Here is a 19,351-nt window from a genome sequence, read left to right as displayed (position 1 = left end):
TGCTTAAGCTCTGCTGGACTCTGACCCCCAATCGCATGCATGAAAACAGGTATTTTTACCTGCCTTGGGCACCCACACTTTTTTCCTTGTTACTTACTTTTGAATTCATTCCCATTTTGGAAAAAATAGTACTGAAGTTAAGAATGTATTATTGCTGGAATCAATATTTGTATAAAAAGACAATTCCTAAAGCTAAAAGCCATAGAAAAATCCGATTCTATTTCAGCTCTCCTTTAGACATTTTATGATCATCTTACATCTAGCAGTCACCAGAGTCAGGCTGTGTAAGAACAGAAGAGGATGAAGATTTCAGAGAGTGCTTGCTAGGAAACCAATTCCCTAATGCGTCACTAGAAGGCTGATGGTTTTCAGAATACCTTAGCTCTCAGCCTTTATGACAACCTATCTCCATTTTGTCAGTCTCTCAAGACCCAAACCATAGTATTGTTCTAACACTTTTTCCCTGGGAAGCTAGCACAGCTCGGAGTGTGTTACTGACCCTTCCTGAAGGGAGTTTTCAAACTTGTTTAAGTGGGTGATGCTAAAAAAACCCACATTGAGTCGCCTGTTTACTAATACATCGAAAGCAAATATACCCCCACACACTCACATTTGTTTTTCATGATCAGAGATATACAACAACGTGTGGCATAAGATATGCATGACTTCAGAAGAAAGGAAGGCTGTTCTGTAACAACACGTATGTAATTAGTAAAACACTGCATGGTGGTGTATTTTGAGGAAGGACTATTTCATTGTGGATAAATCTCCAGGATTCGTGTGAGTAACAGTTGAATTCCTCAATTATATTGGAGTAGAGAAAGAGCTCAATAGATCTAGGATAGAATATAGAATATAGTTTGGTTTGGTCATGCAAGGATAAGAATTTGATGTCGTAGTTGCAAGGGGAGTATGCAATTCCCTAAATCCTAATAAAAAAATGCTAGTTCCCTCTTTTTGTCAGTACTCTTAGGATTATTACTTCTTTGTCTCGCTGAAAGCCTAATTTAGTCACTCGGGTTTCTTAACATTCACAGGTTTTACTCACTGGAAGTTTAAGCCTAGAAGTTTCTAAGCAGTTTTCCCTATTTTGGTGAGCTAAAATAGGATAAATGCATGATTTGATGTATTGTCAGAAATAGACAATATTAGTTCTTTGTTTTATCCAAAACTTTTCAGACTCTTCAAAGTCTAAGGCATTATGCAGTGCTGTAAATTTTAGGCAAGTACTTTGTTCAGATTAAACTCTTATGGGAAAGGAGTGTGTCTATCTCTATGTCCTTTCCCTCCTACATACAAAACATAACACAGGCATCCTGTGAATGAATGGGGGTCAGTAAGCTCAGCAGTGGTCTTGTGTGTTTTACACATAGTTTTTGTGTAAGTTGCGCATTGAACCAAGTAATTAGTGCTGTGTCTCATAAAATCAGGCTTTAGTTTTATTAGTGATCGTTAGCTATTAATGTAATAAATTTAAGCAATTATTACAGTCGTGGCAATTTAAACCTACAAAACCCTAGACTTGGCCTATATGCTTAATTTAATTTCTGTTACTTAGTTTGATGTGTGGTATCTGCATTCGCTTATATCAGGTGCGTCAGAAGTAACTCAATGCCAAGTGAATTACTGTTTATTAAAAAGTTTATGGTCTGTAATGTGTGTGGGTATATGAGTGTTGGAATGAAATTCCTATATAGAGATGTGAACGTATTTCATTTTCTATCACAGAGTTGTCGTGCAGAGAGCAAGCATCACTTCCAGAAATCAGTACCATTGTTTCAAAGAGAGATATTAAGAATTCAACCCCAGGTATTCATTTATGAATCAATAAATAGCAGCCATATAGTTTTATGGCTATGTTTAATCTCACATATGTAAAATCTTCAGTGATATATGACTACTATTTATATGCATCTGAAGAGCTCTTCCACAAGAATGCTTAGTGTCCTTCCCATGGGAGCTACACAGTTAAAAGGAAAATGAACCTGAGAGCTTGGAAGAACAAATACATCCAAAGATGAAAACATGATTTATATGTAACAAGTCAGAGAGAAATCACACATACTGATGCAGCATAACACGAAGATTCTTATGAGCCCAGAGCTGTGCTGTAAGCCTTGCTGGCCAGTTGAGTCTAACAGGATGTTAAACACCACTCAAGGAGTCGCCACTATCTGCTGCTTCTGCCCTCTTTTCCAGTGCTACCCTGCTCCTGCTTCAGTAGGCAGTCCTGTGTTTTGCTTGGAACACATTATATGTTTAGAACCTGCCTCTGAAACCTCTGCTTGGAAAAATGAGCCTTGCTGGTTTGGCAGGACCCATGCATATGATGTTGGCTAAATCTTGTTCTTGATAAAAAAAAACCAATAAGGAGAAATACGGCATCACAACGTGGTGGTATCAGTCTGACCTCTGGTCTCTGATAACTTTACTCACTACTTCCAATAAATTACTCCCATTAAATCCCGTTTAATAACTCACTTAGCCCAAGGTGGTTCTGGCATATTTCAAAATGCCCGGTTTCAGAACCTTATCCATGTCTTCTCTGTAACAAACCAACTTGTGTTCCTGCAGCAGTTCCTTTGCAGAAGAGGTGTGTTTCCTTAAGGATGGGTTCAACATCCAACTTTGGGAAGATACAGTTTCTGTTCTCTGGCAGAGAGAGAGCTTTGATTTGACTCAATGTAGGAATTCTTGGTTTGCTGACGTTTACTTATGATATGCTCACGTGGGATTTCACATTCTGGTTTTGACACATCTCATTTATATAACAGTTTCAAGTACAAAGGTGTCGTGGTCCTCTTTACGGATGAGGAGAGTAAAGCACTGGTACATTATGTGAATTGCAGAGGATGTCTTTATGAATCACAGAGGATGTCTGTACAATTACAAAGTCCTTAACTACCACGTCTGTGCTGCGTTCACTGGCTATTTAAGCTATGGAGAATATCCCCTTATCGTTCAAACTATGTGGATTAATATATAACTTTTGGGTTAGATATTGCATTACTTATATTATTAATTAACCTTAATAGTACTTTTTCTGAGGTATATTTGTTTCTCCAAGCTCTTGGCACAAGTTTTCCTCCTGATCTTTTAAAGGAGCTGTACAGTATGAAAAAGGAGAAGATGGGGAGGGACTCTTCGTCAGGGACTGCAGTGACAGGACAAGGGGTAACGGGTTCAAACTGAAGAGGGGAAGTTTAGATTGGATATAAGGAGGAAATTCTTTCCTGTTAGGGTGGTGAGGCACTGGAATGGGTTGCCCAGGGAGGTTGTGAGTGCTCCATCCCTGGTGGTGTTCAAGGCCAGGTTGGATGAAGCCTCGGGTGACATGGTTTAGTGGGAGGTGTCCCTGTCCATGGCAGGGGGGTTGGAACTGGGTGATCTTGAGGTCCTTTCCAACCCTAACTATTCTATGATTCTATGATTCTGTGTTGAAGAATACAAGGCATTAAACCTCTGCAGTTGTTTCCAATTTGTCTCTATTAAAAATACACATATATTCTGAATTAGAATAAATGTTGACCTCTAAATAAGGAAGACAAGAAACCTTCTAGTTTAAACCAACCAAGCAAGGATAAGTAACTCACCACTCCTTGCATCTACTACATTTCAGATTTGATGGAATATCCTTCACATTCCAGATGTGTTAAATCCTTCACAGTCTAATAGAGTATATCTTGACAATGCTACTGTCATGTAAGTGGGGAAAGATGACCTTGCGTTTACAACAGAAGATGACATATGGGATGGATTAATATATTTAGCATTTTTTAATGACAGTTGTTAAACTAAAATTGGGGTTTTTTCAGTGTATTTTTTTAGTGACCATGTTCTGAACTCTGTTGTTTTTTGCAATAGCAGTCACTAAATTCCCTCCTGTTCCCCTTTATTTTAACAAAAGCTGTTATTGTGTGGGTTTGCCTCAATTTTTTAACATTTGCCAGGTTTTTTTAAATAGTCCAGATGATATTGTAAAAAAATTGAGCTCTGTGAAAGAAACTGTATTTTGGCACTTTTAAAGGGAATGAATATTCCTTTCTTATCTCCCTCATACTTCATCTCATCATCTGTTGAGTATGGATATGAATATCTTAACTGATTGGTTGTTGTGAAACTAAATCATTTGTCTGGAAAGTTTGAAGATCCTTGGATTTTAAGCCCTAAGGACATGTAATTAAGAGCATAAGGAGCAACATAAGGACCTGAGCTATGGCTCATGCCCAGTTTTGATGAATAATGTATGTGTAATGAAAAGAGAATGGTTGGAGTAATCACTAAATTAATTCTGACTTTTCTGGAAAGAGCATCACAGAGTCTGGAGCTTCCTTTCCTTTGTCCCAGGGAGAAGCAGAATAGATCTGGGTCCCTTCCAACCCAAACCATTCTATGATTCTATGAGCCATATGAAGACAGGCTGAGAAAGTTGGGGCTGTTCAGCCTGGAGAAGAGAAGGCTGCGTGGGGACCTAATAGCAGCCTTCCAGTATCTGAAGGGGGCTACAAGGATGCTGGAGAGGGGGACTTTTCATCAGGGACTGTAGCAATAAGACAAGGGGTAACGGGTTCAAACTTACACAGGGGAAGTTTAGATTGGATATAAGGAGGAAGTTCTTTACTGTGAGGGTGGTGAGGCACTGGAATGGGTTGCCCAAGGAAGTTGTGAATGCTCCACCCCTGGTGGTGTTAAAGGCCAGGATGGACAGAGCCTTGGGTGCCATGGTTTAGTGTGAGGTGTCCCTGCCCATGGCAGGGGGTTGGAACTGGGTGATGTTAAGTTCCTTTCCAACCCTAACTATTCTATGATTCTATGAGGTTTTGCTTCAGTTGAGGGCTAGTCCTTTTGCAAGGCACTGTCCACTGTGCTATGGATTGTGAGCCCAGCTTCCAGAGTGGGATCGATCTTAACTTTTCCATAAAAAGGAGGGTGAATATGCTAACAGCTGACGCAGACAGATAAATCCCATAACACTGTCAAACTCGGCAGAGACTGTACATTTTTGTGCAAAACATACGTAAACCCCAACACTGTCAAATGAAAGAGAGAATTTTATACTACCCGTTCCCCACTGATATATGTTTGGCTGTCATCTTATTTCATAGTTCGGGCAATGAAACACTGTTTAAATGTGTATTATAAACCTATAGATGAGAACATTTTCCTACTGGATTTAAACCATTACCCCCAAAGGTGTTAAAGAAGCCCTGCTGTGTGTCACTTTCCAAGATCAAGGGGTTTATGCACGGGCTGGTAAATTGAATAGGGAAATACTTGTTCCCAAAGTCAGATCTCCAGAGAAAAAATGATAAAGTGTGAGCATCTATAAGTAAGAGTGATGGTCTCTAAGGACAGTTGAGCAAGGCTGATAATATGAAATATGTAAAACGTGGAAAATATTTAATACTTCTATTTCTTCCCTCTAAAGAGTTGGAGGGGTTGTGTTAACAATATATACGGTGCTGCTGTGCGGGGGCACGCAGGAGAAATGCAATATATTCATTCTCAAATCACTAGTTTGTGAAATGCATTTCTGGTATCCAGGGATTTTCAGGACTGTTACACTGATAAGGAGTCAAGGGCAGTCTCTTCGTGAGTTGGGATGGCTCTCAAGGGAGAAGAAGGGGATAGAAGGAAAGGAGCAGCAGATTGAGCTGGACAGTTCAGTGTTTCTTTGCTTCCAAATGCTGGGGTTTTGGGTTGTTTTTTTCCAGCTCTTCAGTCTGCACCTATTTAAAGCTGTCTGGCAGCTTCACTTCTGAGTTATGGCCTGCCCTCCTGAAGCGACTCTGTAAAAGGCTTTCTGTCGGAATTCATGGTCTACAAGGAGAACTTTCCACTGGATTAATTTTATGTGATTCCTGTGGGACAGACAGCGAGAGCAGCTTTCCCTGTAGACCCCACTAACAGTGTTATTGTATGAAAGTCACTGGGAGCAAAATACTTAGGCGAGGAGCAATGATGTGGAGGAATATCAAAGATGCTGAGTCTTCTGCACTGTTGGATCCCCCTAACAGAATGACAGAATAACCTTGAGATTTTGCTGGCTTTTTTATGCAAGGATCCTAAAATAAAAGCCTGGAGGAAGGGAGGGTACAGCACCATTAAAGGGCTGAAGATGCACTCTGCCATCAGGGCTCAGAGCATGCAGAATGAGAGCAATGGGGAGCAACTAAATACGCTCTCCTTCTCTGAAGTCTCTTTGAAAGAGGGAGACAGCAAACATCCCAGGTGTGTCCTGCCGTGTCCAGGAGACATGAGTAGAGTTCCTCTGCAGGCAGAGGTGCAATGTATTCTTTCTTGTACCAGGTTTAATGAAAGAAGATTGAGAAGCCATAACAAAACATACTGTTTCTCCTTAACTGTTAGCAGCTAGCTTGAACTGAAAGTTCCAGTGGATTTTTTTGCTTAGAAGGAAAGAAATAGGTGGCAGAGGTTTGTCTTTGAGGCAATTCAGGGTTTTTTACCAAAAAACAAAGGGAGGACTTTTCCTTTTTATTTCTTTTCCTTTTCTTTTTTCCTGCTTCCCTGAGAAGCAGAAATAGGTCAAAAACAACAAAAGAGAGTTTAATCAAACATCCACGTATCCTTTGTTTCAGGCAGACTGCTTAGGAAAGCTCTTTCTGGACTTTTTCTCAGTACCGTGTTTCTAGTGCTTATTTTAGATGTCCTTCCAGTTTTCACCCTTCTCTATATGTCTCCATGGTCGCTGCTGTCTGAAAGATACATAACTTTACCAGGCAAGGTCCTAGAGCCCACAGTTGGTCAGGAACCCCCTGCTTCAACTTCTGCAGCTTTTTGCCTCTATTTTAGGTGTGGCATCTGCATTTCCTTGGATTTTCTCTTTACCTAAGAGAACATGATTATTTTCTACACTTACATTGTCTCAAACCCATCACTTCAGTCTTCTAGCCTCAAGGAACTGTAACTTCAGCCATAACATTTTTATAGCTTGAGAGAATTGTTTAAAACTGAAAACTGGGATTAAGATTGTATATCCTTATGAACGGAAGTTGACGCTCAGTTGCATGCGGCTTTGTGATTGATGCCTGGATCCCGCTCAGGTAATCTCAGTTTGCCAGTAAAGTCTTTATGATTAGGAGAATTTTAGGTCCTTTGAGTTTCAGTGACCTATTCCTTAAAGCTGCTCAGGCTTCACTGGGTAATTGTTTCGTCTCTGGGGTGTCGCTTTAGGCCCAGGGAAATGTGGAATCTTCTTTAGAACAGTTATTGCCCTTTCTGAAAGCTGTTTCTCATCTACAACATTAAGCAAAACAGTAGCAGAAGCAGGAGCAAATAGATATCTAACCTTGCTTGGCTCTGGAGGGGCAGTTCTATAGTCTGCCGTATGATACCTTGTTTGCTGAAGAAATCAAGGACGGAAGGAAAAAGCTCTAATGAGATTTGGTGAGTTTTGGCTTGAACTTCTAGCATGGTTTTCCTTGCAGGTTAGGAGCCACGTGTGGACGACGTGTTGGTTTTTAAACCAAAGTGAAACCACAAAGCCTCCTGCCAGCAGGGTTAATTTCTCTGGTTGTGCTTCAAATGGTTCCTCAGTTGCACGCATAAATCAGCTTCCCCTGTGAAAGCAGCAGAAACAACTTGCGTTGGTTTTGATGGAGTCATTGGAGGTTGTGATTCTTATTTCACTCCAAAGTCTCGCTGGCTTTCACCGCGTCAGAATCTGCAGAACCTCACCCGTGCAGTTGTCTCATGTACAGATCTTTGGCTGCTCAGAGCAGGAAGCCTTTCTGCACCTTGACATAAGCAGCTCCACGTTCACTCGGAAGTGAGTTTTGGTAGTTACACAAGAAGGCAAGTAGCACATAACAATATAGTCCTCACTGGAACTTAGGGCTGTAGCATCTTCTGCCATTGCAGTTGGAGGCAAAAAGTCCGGCCTTCCTTAGCATTTGAGCTCTTGATTTAGAGAACTAAAATCCCTACTGAATCCCTTTCATTATGGTCCTTATGGATAAACTTAGCTCTCACCAGTCCAGGTGCAAACACATGAAATTAGAGGAATGATAAGGGAGAATTAAAGCAGAGCTGCCTGATGCATTTTGCTCTCTGGAATATGTTCTGCCCTCTCATGATTTTCACAGTGTTCAAGTTGTCAGTTTGGGAAGAACACTTTTGAGTGTTATTGTAATGGACACTTTTGAGCAGTGTAATTTCTCCCTTACATTTCTTCTTTTCACTTTAGCATCTCACTTCCTCCATTCTCTTGTCTTTGATGCTGCTGTATCCTTTGATAGTTTTTCCACTGTACTGTTGTATTACTTTCCATTCGTTGTTTTTCCCTTTATTATCAAACAACTACTTTTTCCTTTCTTATTCTCTCACTCCATTACTATCAGTTTTCCCTTACCATATTCCTAGATTATCTATTGTAGGTCACTCATGTTTATTATCCTTAGTGCTTCTGCTTTTATTTCTGTTAGTTTCTCTTGTGAGATAAAAACATACCCATGCACCTATCAACATATATACATACTTAGGGTCACCCTTGCAAACTTGCATCCCTATTATATGCATGAACTCTTCCTTCAAGGGGTCTTTCCTCTGATTCTTCCCTACTCAGGACCTATGGCTGACTCCACTGAGGCTTCCCTTGGGCCCATCTACCCAGTGCAGAGTAAAGCCTGAGGAGCAACTCAGCCTAATTTTGCCCCTGGAGGTTGAATTGGCAGAAGAAGACCCAGCCCATCAAGCCAGTGATGCAGGATGAAGATCCCTGAGCAAGATGGCAACAGCACTGAAGGATGTTTCTAGCAATGGTGATGACTCCTGCGCCTGCAGGACTGGGAGAACAGTAAGGGAAAGATCTGACTGACTTTGATCTCACTGGCTTGCTTATGGAGGGATGTCGTTGCAGCCTGGATGTCGTTGCAGCCTGGATGTCGTTGCAGCCTGGATGTCGTTGCAGCCTAGCAGGTAAATGTCGTCAGTGAGACTCATCTGGGTTGGATTTGCATGTGTGGCCTTAAGCCTGGAGTCAAGCATTAAAGCATTAAACCATCAGAAGATACTGTGGCTTCTTTATGTCAGCAGAGATTCCCTTTGGAAAATACATAGTTTAAAGTATCATTTGACTGTAAAATAATGTAATGTTTCCATAAAGTAAACGTTGTTGACTCCCTTTTTAGCAAAAGCAGCTATTAATAAAATAGATGCTTTCTTGAAAAGCCTTTGAAACCTTGGGAAAACCCAGAATTCCTTTGGCCTGGAATTATTCTTGAAACTCTGTTTTCTTCAGTCCTTTCTATTTGCTTTCCTGCCTGCTCTCTAGCCAGCATGTGCCCTGCTGCTGCATGGTTGCTGCGTTGTGGTTGGAGAGGGGCAGCACGGGTAAGGCTGGTGTTCGGCGTGTCCCCTTTTGCCTGAGGGAAGCATGCACTAAAAGTCTGGAGAACTGGAAGCGAAGCAGTGGAGGCAGCCTCCTTGTTATGTCTGAGCCAGCCGTTTGTGCTGCTGCCAGCTCTGCCCGCTGCTGTGCCTGGGGAAGGGGCAAAGGTGCCTCTTTATTTGCTTACCGCGGTACTTCAGAGCTCTGCTGTCACCTGCGTGCAGTCATTTGCAAACAGGCTCTATCGCTGGGGAGCAGAAATGTGTTTTTTTAAAACCCTAAGCAGATTTATAGCCTGGTTTCCTGTCAGATCTTTGCATTTTCCTTCTCTGCCCCTCCCAGCCTCTGACACACTTTTTCTTACTTTCTGTGTTGCTCTTTGCGCGTTCCGACACCGATGCACTGGCTTCCTGCATTCCCAACTCTCCCTAAACTCTTGGTGCTTTAAGGGGCCAAGGGGTGTTCTGCTCCTTGTGTTTCATTTACTGTTCACCAGCTGCAGAGCACAAATGACCTCTTCGAGACTCCTGGGGAGACACTGACTATTGCATGGAGGCGACATAGAGCTTCAGCCTGCGGCAGCCGCAGCAAGACAACCCGGTCACTCATGAGCACCCAAGGTAAGGAAAGCAGCCGACAGGTCAGCTCCACCTCACTGCTGGCTGGGGCAGCACTTGACTCCAATCGCTACAAGTTCCACTTTCACCCTTTTTGTGTTCGTTTTCAAGAGTCTGTTTCTTCTGTGCCTTCCTTGCCTTCCGCAGGTCTCGTACTTTGCATGCACCCGTACTTGGAGCTCAGGGTTTGATGAGGTCAACAGCCTGTAGCTGGAGGTGCAGACGTGTTCTTAAGGAAGCGTGCGCTGAGAGGTCTAGAGAGGGGAGATGGAAGAACTGATCATCAGCACTGATGTGCAGGGAGTTTCTGGTTCTACCCATTATGTGTTACGCCCTAGCCTTTTCTTTAAATCTCTTCACTAGGGATTTATGCTTTCTGTTAACTAATACTATATTTCTTGGTTTTTCTCTTCTAATTGTTCTTCTCATTTCCTTTGGTCTTTTCTCAACCCTAATGTACCTCTGATTATCTTTTTCAGTCTTTTTATGCCTGTTTTTCTTCAAGCATATTTTCTGTGTGACAAATGTTTCCCTTGTTCGTTCCTTTCTTTCTCTCCACCTTCTCTCTCTTGCCTGTGCAATAGACTGTACATCCTCCCCCACGTTCTTCAACTTTCCTTCCCCTCTGTCAGTTCCTTTTCTGTGTTGTGTTCCTCTTTCCCTTTGCTCCTCTGGCTTCTCACACACACTCCTGCTTCCTACTCCTTCCGCTTTCTCAAGTACACAGCAGACATTGCTGGCCTTCTAAGTTAATTTTGCACACACCCTGGTGCTGCCTCTCCAGCGGGTTGTCCTTGCACACACGTGCTGCTCTCCTGTCTTTCCTTTTCATGTACATGCACGGGATTTGCACATTTACAGGTTTGGGGATGCATCCCGAAATACAAGACTTTTATACTTGCACGGCTTCCTTCCATACTCACTCATTCACAACAAATAACCACTACCATCCTGTCTCTCTGTTTCTTTCTGTCTCACGCAGGATTTTCTAACACCTATAACACACCGTAGCTACATCTCCACTCACACATACAGCCTGCCCTGACTCTGTATATTCTGTCCCTTCTCTATCAACCCACTCCTTCCTAAGCTTTTACCACAACTCCCCACCAGATTTCTCTTATCTGTGTTTATCTTGATGTTGCATTCATATTGGGAGGAACTGCTGATGCAGATGGTCTTACTCTCTGCTGTCTTAGCATCCCCACTGAGTACCTGTAGGGGAACTGGGGGAAGTTATTGCAGTCTCTCAGCTCCCCTTTCCTTTGCAGAATATGCAAGGTGCAGCAGAGGAAGAGCTTAATGATGGTACCGAAAGTAGATTTAAAAACAGGCGAGGACAATCCAAAATGTCGTTGGGAAGCCATAAACGCAGTTCTGGTTGATCATAGGCCTTTTTACTAAACTTTAGTAAGTTTTAAATCCCTCTCCACAGCAGAACACTGTGTGACACTGGCATAGTTTTTGTCCTGTTCATTCCTATGGGAATCCAAATCTCAGAGGTAGAGATTCTCCGCTCTAATGGTGTAGTGGGAGAGTAACTTTACTCCTACGATCTGGAAACAGCTCATTTCTTTTATACCAGATATATTGGTGAGTCACCAAGACCAAGCATGGCTAAACACTGCATCCAAGGACAATGGCTGCTATTATTCCTTGCTTAAGTTTGTAAGCTTTGAACCAGATATGACAAATAAGCACATTTTTTTTGATGAAGACTCTTAGCTTCGCCCTCCCAAGCAGGACTATTGAGACTGAGGATTTATTTCTGGGGATGTTCTGATAAGAGCTTTTGGGGACTGAATAAGGAACACTTATTAAACTCAGCTGAATTAATAAGAGAATTATTGGTGGAGAATTCTCTCAGCGATCTGTTCTGCTCTCTCAAATTGTCCATCTCTGTGTGAGTGAAAGGAGCTTAAATTTCATCTTTGCAATTATAATATATCCTTCCTGGTTCAGAGCTAGCAAACGGTGGCTTTTGAGCTGTGAGCATTGTCTTGTGAATACAGAAGCAAGTACCTTAAAATATCTTTGTCTTTTGGATCTGGAGATCAGTCCATCGAACCATAAAACAAGGCATATTCATTTTACACATACAGGTCTAATATGACTCTTTCCTTCCCTGTTACAACTCATCTTGTGATGTGAAAACTACTTGCGCTCCTTTTAGTCATTCTGCAAAACTTGTACGATGATTTTACGCCTTTGTCAGTATTCTGTGCCCCTGCTACTGGTCCTTTTTGTAAGGCCTTGATGTCTCCCAGAAATCAATTGACAGAAACAACATCTCTTCTTTCATGTGTCGTCGTGCGCAACGTGTCGTCGTGCGCAACGTGTCGTCGTGCGCAACGTGTCGTCGTGCGCAACGTGTCTTCGTGCGCAACATCTCTTCTTTCCCTCTGTCTCTCTTCTTTTCCTTTTTCATCCTGACAGTTTGTGTATGTTGAGTTAGAAAAGGGCATTGTCAAAGCAGTGTTGTGACAGCTGCAAGGGGACCTGGAGCTAGCAATGCTTTTGTGTGTGTTTGTAGCTAATTTGTTGAGTTTAGCAGAGGACAAGTTTCAGCTGGAAAGAGTCTGGAGCCTTTCCGTCCAATTGCCAACCCCAGAACATAAATTCAGAACCACGTTTTGACTCCTTGGTCTTACGCAAATGGTCACTTCCAATTAGCTTCAACTCTGAATTAAGGGCAAAATAAAACTTCAACACGGGTGGAAATCTGACTGCACGTATCTGTTAAAGGCAATTTGAACCTTCTGTAGAAGGATGCGTCCCACATAACTGGGATATACTGAAGAAATCTGAGTGCTGTATGCCACGTGACCTTGGTTTATATACAGTTACTTGGTGAAATTTTTCATCATCCCTATGGAATGATTGTGCACAGAGGATGAAATCTATAGAGACCCTCATTTATCCTAGTATTATTCCTATGTTACTGATAGGGAACAAGATACCCACTTTTTAGCATGTCTCAACTCTTTGATATTGAAATGCAGGTTTCATAAAATAACGAATGTTTCAGTTAGATGGGATCGTTAAGGTTGTGTAACCGACGTGGAATCTGACCCATGGCAGTTTTCTTTGTAGATAGCCTCCATAGCAATCTAAACTTCAAAGCAACAAGGAATAGGGGACCAGGCCTCATGACTTTCAGACTGGAAGGTAAATCCATAAATCTCACGAAGCTGGTGAGATTTAGCTGGGTTTTACCACTGGTAACAGCAGCATGTCTGTAGGAATTGCAGTCTGAGAGCTCTGACCACTTGGCTGAGAATACTTGATCTGCAGTGAATCTGCAGTTCCTTTCTCAGAACAAATTATGGGGTTTTCTAGGTGCACACATAAGAGGATTCTCCACCGCTTCCCTTCCTCCCAAACTCTCTCTTAAGCGCTGCCTTCACCCTCTATAGTCTGGGTCAGTTATTTAATGGCAATGAACATTTTCAGTAAGGTAACCTTTCTGCTTATGATTTGTTCAAGGACTCTGGAATTATAATGGTTGCTGTCAAATGTATGTAATTGGTCTCTGTGGCACACAGCCAATGAGTGATAAAAGCTTCTTTCTCTCTACTTCTTTCTTCTGTATTCTCTCCCTATATTACCCTCTCGCTTTTGCTCCTCAGGCAAAAGGAGACTATGATGCCAGTCTGTTTGAAGTGCAGTTTGACTAAACAGCAGATCTGCCATATGCCCCGTCATGGTGTGTCCCAGCCGTGGGCATCGCTCCTTGGCTGGAGGTTTTCACATTGACTTTAGCTAAGCATGAAGGTCTTTCCCGAACTTTGATTTTTGAACACTCTTCTTCCTTCATAATCTTCTCCCAAATATTTGGGCTTTAGGGATGGTGATAGCTTGTGAGTACCATGGGCTCACATGCTCAGTGATCTACAAGGGGTGTACTTAACATTTTACCGGTGGGTAAGGCCTTTGTACTTTTTTATATGAAAGGCAAACACACAAGGTTTTTTTCCCCACAGCTCATAAAAGTATATTACTAATAGCACCAAAACTTGGCAACGTGTTCTACATTGTCTGCTATTGCTGCTGAACATATAGTAAAGGGAATATTCTTGTTATGTTAGTCCCGCAAACCCTATTTTATCGGTGGCGCTGGATGGGGCAATTCTTTCTAATGCTGTCTCACCTCTAGGAGTCTCTTTAACAACCCAAAAGGAAAGAGAAATTTGTCAAATCTCCCTGGAAATCTAGCAGAAATGTCAAGTGAAATGCTATAACATTCTGGTTGTGTCAAAAGGATAAATGTATAGACAGCTGTGTATGTGATATTATTCGTAGTAATCGTTGCCTCACTGAATTTGTCTGTGTAAAGTAACACTGTGTAGCGTTAGCAGACACGTTTGTTCTGGTCCCCGAGGCCAGTTTGCCCTTACACAAAGATACTTGTTATATGTCTGGGTCTGGTAGTCAGCCCTGGGGCTTTTGTAGTTCAGGAGAGAAATACAGCTTCAGTGGAAGCAATGCGAGGATTCCCACCGGCCTCCTGAGCACTGGTTGTTTGCTGGCAAATTTTCCTCAGGTTGTAATTGAGGCAGTGAAGGGTAAATTTAACGTGAGGTCGCTGTTTAAAATGGGATAAGGATTTGTTCCCATTTGGATGCAGAAAAAGCTGTACGCGAGCAGTACGTGTGGTTATCATTAGCATTTAATGGATTGTTTCCACCTCAGTTTTTTACAGCTCTGTATGTGTATAAACATTTCTAATCTAGCTGTGCCCATACTTGCAATCAGTTTGAGTGTGCTTAATAGGTTGTTACGCACGTTTCCTATATTTAAGCCAAAAGTTAGGTTCCTCCAGGGTTTGAAACGCAAATAAAGAAAGGTTTCAGATGTTCCCCTCTGTGAATTCTGAGCAAACTGGGAAGACACCCAAAGGTTGCTTCGACTCTTTTCCTAAAGGTCGCACCAAAAGCATTTAATTTCCAAATTACAGCGCGCTGATGGTCACATTTATAAGATGATTTGAAGGCTTTTAACATCTCAGTTAAAGTACCAGTGACCTACACCGTTCACTGACCAAACTGGTCTGTCACATGAAGTCTGTGTTGAACAGAATGCTTCCTCCCTGGCTGCAGTTTTGCATGGATCCTCTCCAGAGTCTACTGGTGCATCCCAGTCTTTTCCAAGAACAAGTCACAGCGTCCATCCAGCAGCTGCTGCCTCCATCTCTATCCCTTGGCTTTTTTCTGAATCATAGAATCATTTAGGTTGGAAAAGACCCTTAATATCATAGAGTCCAACTGTTCACCAGCCTCTGCCAAGAACAACACTAACCCGTATCCCAGAGTGCCACATCAAGGTAGTTGCCATTCCATATGTTTTTCATAGCTTATAATGATGTAGGTAGAGAGATCATCAAACTCATTTCACTAATGACTTGCATTGACTGAAAATATGTAATTCTGTAAACATTTTCCACCTTTTTTACTATTGCAGAGCTGATTTTCCCCTGTTAATTAAAAAACAACCTTAAGATAAGATTCTTCACTGCTAGTCTCCCTTCACAGTTCTTGCCAAAACAAGTCAGAATAAGTCTTAAGAATAAGGTTTAATTGTTTAAGATTTTGGCTGTGTTTGAGCATATTCCAGTATTTCCAGTTACATATTTTTCAGGAAGACCAAAACTTACATGTTTTATAGTAGGTTTAATTTCATTCTCTTTTGCTCTCTCAGTTTTGCAATTTATGACATGAAAGATGTGAATGTGGTATGAAACAAAAGATATAGAAACTTTATCTTAGGACACAGAAAGAAGTATGTTTTTCTTCTGCTTCAGGTGTTATAAAAAGGTGAAGAAGTATTAAATTTCCTGTAAGGCTGGAATCACTGAATCATTTGGGCTTCTTTGAGTCTACAAGCCTGTGATCTGAAGGAAAAGTGATACTTGAGCATTTTCCCATGGAATGTTACACTACAGACTGGTGTCTTTGTGACTTGCCCGTATCCATAGTGAGAGGAGTACACAGGCAGTTTTGCTGCAGTAAATGCTCTTGACAGCAGCGCTGTCACTGAATCGCCGAATAACCAGGGTTGCACATTTGTGAGGGCAGTGTCTGGCTCAAAATTTACTTCAGATGGCATGTGAGAATGTGGTGTCAGGAAGGACTGAGCTTTTTCACCTGCAAAGAACAATTGGGAGATACTAGACCTAAGACAGAAGGCACCAGAATTTGAATGCCTCTTTGAAGGCTGTGAATTGAAGGACTTGAAGGCTGTGAATTGAAGGACAGGCTCCTGATATATCATAGAACTTTCTGCAGTGCAGAAAAATGCAAACTCATTGCAATTGCATCATTATGACATGATCACAGTGCATAAATCCACAGCTATTTGAGCAGGACATGTTGGATGCAAATCTATTAAGTAGCTAATGCCATCAGCACAGACCTAAGTCTCTGCGTGAAGGAACTGGAGCAGTGAAGATAAATTGAACATTCAACTACTCTGAGGAATGAACATGAGGCAGAGGGGGGGTTGTTACTGTATTCTGGTCCTCACAGGACATCCCAAGTCCTCTCTGCTGACCCATCTGACTTGTCTCACTTGTCTTATTCAATATCTTCTTTCTTCTTCCTCTCTGATTCTGATTACCATTCCGTGTACGGTAGTTTCATCAGGTGAGTGAAGATAACTGACAAACTCCTCTGTATACAGCATACGTTAGAACTGAAGGTATCCATCACCTCTGCTTGGTTGACCGATCCTAAGGGAAATGAAGCAATTCATCAAGCACAGCAAATGGAAGAAAGAAAAGATCAGAGGGAAGGCAGAGATGGGTCATTTTGCTTTAGCAAGGTTTCTAGACCTTACTGACAATGTCATATTTTCACCTGGGACATTCTTCCACTTCTTTTCTGTTGTGGAGAATGCTTAACACATACAACTGGCTGTAGTAGCACAGGTTGTTTAGGTTGTTGTGCTGTGTTTTGGCCAGTGTGGTCCAAAATTGACCCTCTGGTCCTGCATGTAGAGCTGCTGTGAAGAGTCAGATCAGAGCATCGGACTCCGTGGGCTGTGATGCCACATCCTGGCATTCTGCATTATATTCTACATATCTAGAAGTGGGTTACTTACACCTTCCTCCATCCCCCAGATGGATATGTATTATTTAGCCACTCTGCTGATTCTTAAAGCTGGTATGAAGCTGGTTGTGATAGATTGGATATAAGGAGGACGTTCTTTACTGTAAGGGCGGTGAGGCACTGGAATGGGTTGGCCAAGGAAGTTGTGAATGCTCCATCCCTGGCGGTGTTCAAGGCCAGGTTGGACAGAGCTTTGGATGACACTTTAGTGTGAGGTGTCCCTGCCCATGGCAGGGGGGTGGAACTGGATGATCTTAAGGTCCTTTCCAACCCTAACTGTTCTATGAAGACACTGCTGTACTCATTGGCAGCTGCCCTGAAAATGGAACAGAACTTTTAAAGCATTGTGAGATTGTCAAGAGAAAATTGCTGTGACAGCATCCAAGAAAGCTTCACTGTCCCCAAATTGCTCCTGCCTTAGTACATAGAGCATCAAGCATTGCTTGATCTAACTTCTGCAAAGTCACGTTGCAAAGCAGTGAGCTTCTTTAATGCTGGGACCACGTTCTTGAATGTTTTGAGCTCTCATCGCATCAGGGAGTGTACAAGAATTAAGAATTTTCCCACCCATGAGTAACCAGGACCAGCAAAATAAAGCCCTTTTTACCCTAGAGAGTGTCGTCACTGAGAGCAGCCAAGGGGCAAGCCCACACGCAGAGCTACCCCAGAAGCTTCTCCAGCAATCCAGGAGTTACTGATAATTACTTACCCTCAGGACAGGTCCTGTGAATACTTCCTCCCACACTGACTTGCTCTGAACAATTTCAGTGTAAGTACAAGAAGCAAGGTCGGGTTTGTGGTTACTGCAGCTCACCAGCCCTTTCAGAGCTCTCCTACGGTACTTGCCCACTTGTCACCGAGTCCTCTCTTCTGTGATGTTCTGTATTTTATGTTCCCTCACCGAGGCACCTCGAGGAGCAGCAGTAGAAGGATGCCTGTCCCCGCCTTCTCCTCAGGTAACCGTCTGCGTTGCTGTGCAGGAAGATGTGCTCATGTAAAACCTTTCAAACAGGCATGGGTGGGCAAAGACAGGTCGAGAGCTCCTGTGCTCTCAGGATCTCGGGAGGGTTGATAGGGGTAGCTCACAGGAGACGCAATCTCAGCTGGTAATGCCAACATCAGTGCTGATGTCAGCCTAGGCCATACCTCCTAGGAATGCTGGTAATGAAAAGGCTGGGAATATTTCTTATTTTAAAGAGGCTTTTAAAATTCTCCATATGCTTCCTTTGAAAAAATTCCTTTTATCTTTCTGATGTTTGCAGTACCCTGGAGAATAATACAAGGCCTTTTCTCAGGTGATGAGTGTATTGCTTTTATAGGATTTGAAACACTTACTGACCCAGGGAGCTTGTGACAAAATAGGGTTTTGAATTCAGATCCGACTTGCTCTGTCTTGCTCCTGTTTCTCATCCAAACTGCACCTTGTCTGTCGTTATTTTGTACTCCACATATATCATGCTAGAGTAATTACTGCCATAGAAGATAGAAGGGCATTGCCATCAAAGGAGGGAACCTGTAAACACAACACCTGATTCTTAAAAGACCTGAAACCTGAGTGGAGGGAAGCAGGAGTTAAACCACCTCCTGCACAACAGTTGTTGTATGCTTGTGTCCTGGTTTTGAGCAGCAGCAGTCATTTTTCTCCTTCTTAGGAGCTAGTACAGTGCTGTGTTTTGATCTTTTGGCCTTGGAACAGTGGTGATAACGCCGATGTTTTCAGTTGCTGCTCGAATGTTTGGTCTGGCCAAGGACTTTCTGAGCCTCGTGCTCTGCCAGGGAGGAGGGGAGGCTGGGAGGGAGCAGAGACAGGACACCTGACCCAAACTGACCAAAGAGGTATTCCATACCACAGCACGTCATGCCCAGGATGTAACGGGGAGTTACCCGGAAGGGGTAGAGGGACTGCAGGGTTGGAGGAGGTATCGGTGGGTGCTTGGCTGGGGGGAGTGGGGCGAGTTACTGGTTGGCTGGTGTGGAGGTGTTGTATTCTTTCCTCTTGTTATTTCCTTTAGCATTATTATCATTGGTGGCAGCAGTAGTGATTTGTGTTATACCTTAGTTACTAAACTGTTCTTATCTCAACCCGTGGGAGTTGCATTCTTTTCGATTCTCCTCTCCGTCCCTCCAGGAGCAGGGGGAGGGCAAGAAGGGGGGGGAGTGAGTGGACGAGGTTTGTGGTTGGGTTTAAACCACTACAGCTTGACATTCCATCGCTGTGTCTAATTCCTCAGTCTCATCCTTCATGGTGACTTCATTAGCAGTGAGATGCTAATTAAATT

General features: G+C 42.6%; 1 protein-coding gene and 1 long non-coding RNA gene across 3 annotated transcripts in view; one reads left to right on the top strand and one right to left on the bottom strand.

Moving 5' to 3' along the window:
* Positions 1-9,644: 9,644 nt before the first annotated feature.
* Positions 9,645-19,351, top strand: part of CARD11 (caspase recruitment domain family member 11) — a 46,249-nt gene continuing 36,542 nt past the window's right edge. The window contains exon 1 of one of the 2 annotated variants that reach the window (XM_065684556.1): positions 9,645-9,969. In XM_065684556.1, the coding sequence (XP_065540628.1) occupies positions 9,957-9,969 (13 nt within the window). In that variant the 5' untranslated portion in view covers positions 9,645-9,956. Of the gene's footprint in view, positions 9,970-17,988; positions 18,029-19,351 lie in introns of those variants that run through there. The other variant, XM_065684555.1, reaches the window with a different exon arrangement.
* Positions 16,525-19,351, bottom strand: part of LOC136016858 (uncharacterized) — a 30,372-nt gene continuing 27,545 nt past the window's right edge. The window contains exon 3 of the long non-coding RNA XR_010613727.1: positions 16,525-16,693. This is a non-coding gene — a long non-coding RNA (uncharacterized LOC136016858). The remainder of the gene's footprint in view (positions 16,694-19,351) is intronic.

The sequence above is a fragment of the Lathamus discolor genome, chromosome 6 (genome assembly GCF_037157495.1).
Source record: "Lathamus discolor isolate bLatDis1 chromosome 6, bLatDis1.hap1, whole genome shotgun sequence".
Lineage (NCBI taxonomy): Eukaryota > Metazoa > Chordata > Aves > Psittaciformes > Psittacidae > Lathamus > Lathamus discolor.
This window is presented reverse-complemented; position numbering and strand designations above follow the sequence as displayed.